Source organism: Populus alba, chromosome 19, assembly GCF_005239225.2.
Source record: "Populus alba chromosome 19, ASM523922v2, whole genome shotgun sequence".
NCBI lineage: Eukaryota > Viridiplantae > Streptophyta > Magnoliopsida > Malpighiales > Salicaceae > Populus > Populus alba.
Window position 1 is genome coordinate 4,630,936 of NC_133302.1, and position 7,590 is coordinate 4,638,525.

The 7,590-nt window shown below is 36.5% G+C and overlaps 1 protein-coding gene and 1 pseudogene across 1 annotated transcript; both read right to left on the minus strand.

Moving 5' to 3' along the window:
* Positions 1-1,601: 1,601 nt before the first annotated feature.
* On the minus strand, positions 1,602-4,140 carry LOC118034674 (G-type lectin S-receptor-like serine/threonine-protein kinase LECRK1; annotated as a pseudogene).
* Positions 4,141-4,829: 689 nt separating this feature from the next.
* On the minus strand, positions 4,830-7,380 carry LOC118034679 (G-type lectin S-receptor-like serine/threonine-protein kinase LECRK1). The gene has a single exon (XM_035040024.2). The coding sequence runs from the start codon at positions 7,348-7,350 to the stop codon at positions 4,969-4,971; it is 2,382 nt and encodes a 793-aa protein (XP_034895915.1). The 5' UTR covers positions 7,351-7,380; the 3' UTR covers positions 4,830-4,968.
* Positions 7,381-7,590: the final 210 nt, after the last annotated feature.

Consider the following 7,590-nt stretch of genomic DNA (forward strand, 5'->3'; position numbering starts at 1 on the left):
AATTGACTTAGTTAATTGTTATTGACTCGACTGGTGTTTTAAGGATCTAATTGTATCGACAAACCCAACCAAGTAAGAAAGAATGATTTTTATTTTTAATTTTTCTAAAATATGATTTTAATAAAAATAATTGACACAAGTTAATCTGATGATTTGAGGATTGACCTAATAATTTAGTGATTTAGATTTTTTTTTAGTTCCGGTTAGACAACTATACAAATTAATATTAACAATGGCATTTAACTTTCAAATAAAAATTAAAAAAAAGAAAAGAAAATTAACCTTTGATTTTATGAGGGATAAGGCATCATGTTTGAAAACCTCCATCTACGACATTCTCTAACAAAATACATTGTCTTAGTTTATTTTACATCTCTGGGATAAATAATGCATGCAAATGCCGTTCTATCTAATTAATGAGTATTAAGAACATATCATAAAACATTTCATGATGCAAATAAAATTTCGATCAAAAGACTAATTAAGTCGATAATGAATGGCTATTTAATTGGAAAGAGAATTTCTCCATTATAGTTCTATTTAATTATTCTTTCAATTGTAGACACTAAATTAATATTAGATAGATATAAATCATTATTTGGCAAGTTAAATCCTAGATATATTATTTAAGAAACTATGTATTATAAAGTATAAAATTTTAAACCAAATATTGAAGATATAAAATACTTCAAATATAGATTTTTTTGTGTATTCATTTTACTTGTTATTATTATTTTTAATGGAATATTAAAAGTAGTATTTTACAAAGTTAAAATTAAAAATCACTTATTCATTTAGGTTAATTTAGTTTGTTTTCATCTCGATATAACTCCATATATCAGAATTAAATAATTTTGTGAACGAAATAGAAAGACATATGGATTTTAATTTTTATTTAAAATTGATTTTTTTATTAATTTATTATTTTAAAATAACTTTTAAGATTTGATTTGTTTTTAATAGATGGGGGATAGGGTGCAGCCTATGTCTAGCTTGGGCTTTGGATGGGAAATAGGCTGCATCCTATCTGGGAAAGGTTAGGCTTGGAAGCTGGGGTTTAATAAGCCTATGGAACAAATGGACTGTATTTACACAGCCTAAGTATTTCATTTGATTTCTATGAGTTCAAGACCCTAATACAATTAAGGGTATGTTTTCCATCAGGTGTGTGTGTGTGTATATATATATTGTAAATGGAAGATAAAATTAAAACAACACATAAAACATAGAAAATTTGACAAGAAAAGAAAAAGTTACAGGAATGGATTTTAAATTTGCAGTTATATTTACTTTTAAAGAATAAAACTGGTATTTATATGTGCTGTTTTTTTTTTCTCATCCAATTTTCTAATATTTATTTGTGCGGTTAGATCATGTTTTTTTAAAAATTTTGAAGATTTTTTAGTTTTAAATTATATTTTTAATGTTTTCAAATTATTTTGATATGTTGATATTAAAATTTTAAAAATTAATAATAATAATTTATTTTAATATATATATTAAAAAAAAACATTTTAAAAAAACCATCTCCAACCATAATTTCAAATAAGTTCTGTATATATATTTTTGGTTCTTCACTGGTCAAATTGGAAGCAGAAACAGATAAAAACGCCTCACAAATCACTTCAAATCCACGACCATTTAACACACAAATACATGGTTACATATCACGTATAGATTATGCATAAAACATGAGGCAAATTATTTGGAAACTAAGCGGTGCTACGGAATGGAGCTATAGCTGATGGAGCTGGAATGTCACCGGACCCTTCAAGCATCAAGATCACATTCTTGATACAAGGACGTGAAGCTGGATCATGTTGAACGCACAGCAGTCCAATCTTCACCATTCTTTCCAGTGACTCGAATTCTATATCTTCATCCTTCACAAGCTTATCCAACTGTCCAGCTGCAAAGCATTGATATGCCCAACTGGGAAGATTCATTTCATCTGGTGTTGAGACGTCTACTTTTATACTGCTTCTGCAACAGATGATCTCCAGAAGTACAACTCCGAAGCTGTAGATATCAGCTTTTACCGACATCAAGGCGTTATTCTGCCATTCAGGTGCCATGTGCCCTCGACTCTGTGAGAGTGCCATCGAGCTTCTTATTTCATCTGGATATAATAGCTTTGATAATCCGAAATCGGAGATTTTGGCCATCCAAGAATCATCCATGAGAATGTTTTGAGGGGTTATATTGCAATGGATGATGCAGGCTTGACACTCTTCATGTAGATAGAGTATTCCTCGAGCTATATCTAGAGCAATCCTCACTCTTTCTTTCCAAATGGGGCGCCTCTCAGACTGGAATAAAAGATCGGCAAGGGTGCCGTTTCTCAAGTACTCGTAGACGAGAACCCTCCGAGAGCCCTCCACACAAAAACCAAGCAACCGAACCAAGTTCTGCTCGAAACTTTTTTTCCCCTTCATCTAAAACTTTCTCAAGTCTCTTAACAGCAACAGTTCTGTCACCCCTAGGCATTGTCCCTCTGTAAACTGCACCAATAGAACCCCTGCCCAGCTCTTCCATGAAACCACTTGTAGCTTTCTCAAGCTCACTATAAGAAAATGACCGCAGAGTGAACTCTCCAGCCAAGCTTATGATTCCTGACAGCTTTTCGTAAAGATAAGCTCGATCCCTGTACACGCAGAAAGTAGAGATTGCAATGACAAAACACAAGAAAGTAACAGAGCCGAATGCTATAGCAAGAAACACAAGTAAACTTTTCTTGCTTTCTATGATGATTGTCAGGCTCATTGGAGGTGCAGCAGGAGTTGGTTTCACTTTGAAGAAGGCTATAGATGATTCGTTTACATCTTTTATACCATATCGAATTGGTGCAGTATACTTTTCACACCTCTCATTCATATATAGAGCAACATCACAAAGACAATCTTCCAGGCAAGACAAACCACAATTGTTTTTCTTCTCATCTAGGACAGAGTAAGGATATCGTTCGAACAATATATTCTCTACGGTTATGACATCGTACATTTGCCCTTCTTTGGTGCCTGTGCAAAAACTTTCAGGGACATTCTTGTAGCATCCACTGAATTTCTCACTGGGATCATTGAAAGCAAATCCAGGATAACAGGAACAGTCAGCATTAGTGCCCGTGCCAGAGCAATAACTGTTGAAATCACAGAAGCCACGAACATCGCATTGATTATTCAACGCAGACCACTCAATACGCACACTCCGGCTAGTTTTGTTCTCTAAACAGTGTGAATACAACCTGAAAATCCCATCAGCATCAAGCGTCGCACGAAAGATTGCTGTTTTGTTGTTACAGGGATAAGAACTTCTTGCCAACAAGACTGGTTTTTTAGAGACCGTATCCATGAACAGAAATCCCTGGTGATTGAAATAGAGACTCAACCCCTTTTTGCTGTCTTGATAAGTATCACTGGCCCAGTAAGCATCAACAGATAGACCAGCGCTGTTTGTAGGGTAGGCGACAAGGTTTCCATCTTCCTGCATCGCGATGAAAAACCTTCCACTGGAGTGATTTGAGCTCGACACACTTGAAACCAATTTATCAGGATAAGTAAGATTCTGACCTACTAATATGGTGTCAGTTGGGTAATCAAAGCTTTGCCAAATAATAGAAGAACCATTGTAAAGCACGAAATTACCCGAATCAAGCATTGAAGCTGAAGCTGCGATTTCTGAAACATTAGCAATAAGATTTTCATTGCCCTGCTCAGTTCGAAGAAGCAGCTTACCCTCTTCTGATAAGTGAATTGTAGCATTGAAGGAGACTGGTTCATCATCTCGATTTGCAGTCCAGACGACCGTGTTATTAGGCTGACCCATCATCCATATTCCTACGGCAAATCCATTTCCCTGTGAATAGAAGCCAAACGCAAAATTGCCTGAAGGGGATTGCCATGAATCTAAGTTAGAGATGGGAGATAACTGAGAACCTAAGTGTATTTCACCAAATCGGTTTGGTTGAGTTCTTGCTTCCTCGAAGAGTATAGATAACATTAGAAGCAGAAGCCCTGATACCAAAGCCATGCGGACAGGAGTGTGGTGTAAAGAGCCAAACAGATGCAGAAAAGCTAGCTATTTTTTAGACTATACTGGCTAAATGTTAATGTGATGAAAATTCTAGCAAACTTCAAAACTAAAACCGTGTGAAATGAAAGATTTGTTTGCTATCGGTAGTAATAACACGTCCTAGTGTGGTGCTCCACAAAAGTCTACCAGACGTGTTAAGACCAGTCGGCTGAGAGAAGTCATTGTAAAATTATGATAACGTTGGTGAATGTTGCAGTTTATTTAGAGTTTTAACACATACAAGTGCATAAATAGGGAGTAAGAATTATGATAGTATTTATATTGTAAAATTCTTATATGCTGTATAAACAGTTTGTATAGAATTAAAATTTATAGTTTATGTAGAACTTTATTTATATAATATTATTAATAGGTCGTCTAGTATTTGAAAATAATGGTTAGCTTTATATATACAATTTCTTAACAAAATTTCCGCGATACTTCGCTTTCTTTTACTTATCGTAATTTTCAATATTTTCCTTTATAGTTTTCTTTTCTTTTTATTGTTTTACTTTATGTACGTAGTTATTTAATTTGTTGATTCCGTAGCATTACACACCTTCACCTCTTAATCTCTTAAACCAAGTTAATAATTTCTTTCGATTTATGAGGTATTAGAGATTAAATTTCTAAGCTTAATGTCTTCTCATTGGAAAGAAGAAACGAATAACAAGTAAGATATCGATGGAAGAATCCATCAATCCATCAACAACAACATGCTGTAATTAATGTTTCCGTAATAATTATTCAAAAACATTGAATTTGGAGGAGACAGAAACATGTTCTTTACACTACTGCTTCCGTAACTTCTCCTCCCATGAAAAACAACAAATGATTTTTTTTGTTAGAACTACTACAACTACAAGATACAGAATTTTAAAAGTTTTCCTGCCTACAAACTTATGCTGAAGCTGAAGCTGGACGTGGAGGAACAGATACATCGGTAATTCCTTCTAACATCAACACAACAGACTTCATAGAAGGACGGATACCTGGTTCATCTTGAATACACCAAATGCCCACCATAACCATTTTCTCAAAATTCTGCAAGTCTACATCTTTACCAAGATCTAGCTTGTCCAATTCTATTGCAGCCAAAAGCTCGTATGCCCAATTAGAAAGTTGAACTTCCTCTGGTCTTGATACATTAGTTTCTATATTTCTCCTGCAGAAAACAATTTCCAAGAGCATAACTCCGTAACTGTAAACATCTGCCTTGACTGATATTGGAGTGTTCTTATGCCATTCAGGAGCCAAGTAACCTCGTGTCCCTCTGACTATCGTAAAGGTTCTTGTTTGATCAGGCAGTAGCAATTTTGCTAGCCCGAAATCAGAGATCTTAGCAGTCCAAAAATCATCCATTAGAATGTTTTGAGGCTTTATATCGCAATGGATGATTGGTGCTTCACACTCTTCGTGTAGATATAGGATCCCTCTAGCAATATCTAAAGCAATTTTCACTCTGTGACTCCAATCTGGGATCCTTTCAGTTCGGAAGAGAAGATCTGCAAGGGAACCGTTGCTCATGTATTCGTATACTAGGAGTCTCTGGGAGTCCTCAGTACAGTAACCAAGTAGCCGAACCAAGTTCTTATGATGAGTTTTTCCAATCGAACGCATCTCTGTGAGGAACTCCCTTTCACCTTCACTGACCAGCTTTTCTAGCCTCTTGACTGCAATAACGTTTTTACCTTTGTATAATGTCCCTTTGTAAACTGCTCCAAAAGATCCTTTTCCCAACTCTTCCCTGAAACCCTTGGTTGCATTTTTAAGCTCCCGATATGAAAATGCTCTCAGAGTGAGCTCATGGGCCAAGCCAAGATTTCCGCCTCCCAACCGCATTCTGGCCTTAACAACTCTTGACTTAGAGATGAAAAAAACAGAAACTGCAATGGCAATTGAAGAGCATGTAATGAATGCTACGCTCATAACACAAATGAGCATCACTGTCTTCTTGCTTGTCTTATGGACCACTGGAGGCTTCGTTGCAGTGGCAATGGATCGGTTGCGGCTTTCGACACTCTTCAAACCCACCTTGAAGAAAACCTTTGATGAGTCACCTTCCAATCTCTTAGCATATTTCACTGGGAACTTCACTTTCTTGCAGTCCCCAGATTCGTACAGCGCACCAGCACAGTTACAGTCCTGCAAACAGGACTTTCTGCAATCTTCTTCTGACATGGAGTTTTTAAAATAAGGAAAGTCATCCCAAGTCATTTTCTCCATATCAGTAATGCTATACGAGGATGTTTCCTCTGCAACTTTGCATAGTTCTTCAGTGTAGTTTCTCTTACACCCATTATATCTCTGGTTGGGATTGACAAAAACAGTGCCAGGAAGACAGCTGCAGTAAGGTTGATTATCGTTCATGGTGCAGTAGCTGTTGAGACCGCAGAAAGACTTCACTTCGCACTGACTTTTTGGTGCATAATGCATAAGAGATGTAGTGTAGGCACCATTGCTGTCGAAGTTATGAGAATACAATCGAAAAATTCCATCGTACTCCAATGTTGCACGGTAGATAGTTGAGCTGTTTTCCGATTCTGAATCAGAGGAAAACACAGGTGTGCCACTGGCCAAGGTGTTGTTAAGGATTAGCAGTTGCCCGGTATAATTCAAGTACAGATGGGTACCGGAACCAAAAGTGGCAGTGTTCCAATAAGCATCTACTGAAGTGTCTATAGTGTCTATGGGATACAAAACAAGATTCCCATCAGATTGCATTTTAAGATGAAACCTTCCTGTTGAAAAATTGGTTGTAGATGCACTGGAAAGCAGTTCACCCCCTGCATATAGATTCTGGCCTCCTAATATTGTATCTGTAGGAAATTTGAAACTCTCCCAAATGGCATCAGAATGTTCATTGTAGAGCACTAGATTTCCAGAATCAAGCATGCGAGCGTTTGAAGCTGACTTCTCTATCCTAGCAATGAGCTTCTCTTCACCGGCCTCATTGTTGGCAGAATAAGTTCTTAAAAGAAGCTTACCGTTTACGGTCAACTCCAACGTAGCATTTGATGGCACAGGAGGGTCATCTCGGTATGCTGTCCAGGTGATTATATCAGCTGGCTTACACACCAACCAAATTCCCACTATAAAGCCACTGCCCTGTGGGTAGAACCCAAAGGCAAATGTGCCAGAAGGGGAGCGCCATGAAGTTGGTTGGATGTTGGTGGAGATTGAAGAACCTAATCTTATCAAGGTCGAGTGGTTTTGCTGGGAATTTGCAGGCTTGTAAATACAAATTACCAACAAAAACAAAGAAGCATAAGCGAAAGCCATTAGATGAAGTATGAAAGATAGATGATATTGTTGTCATAATGACTTTAAAGTTCAAGAAGCAAAATGCTAAAGCTATGGCTTGACCATTGTTTCTTCCTTGGGGTACGACTATTAATCTAAGATTTTCGTGAAACTAGGCCCAACCCTGGTAGACTTGACTTGCATTCAACTACCAACAAATATCATAAAATTTTTTATTTTTAGAGAATAATTGTAGTATTTTATTAGTTATTTTTTTAA

Excerpts from the sequence above, each read along its gene's own strand:
- LOC118034679 (XM_035040024.2), bottom strand. The coding sequence starts at position 7,350 with ATGGCTTTCGCTTATGCTTCTTTGTTTTTGTTGGTAATTTGTATTTAC.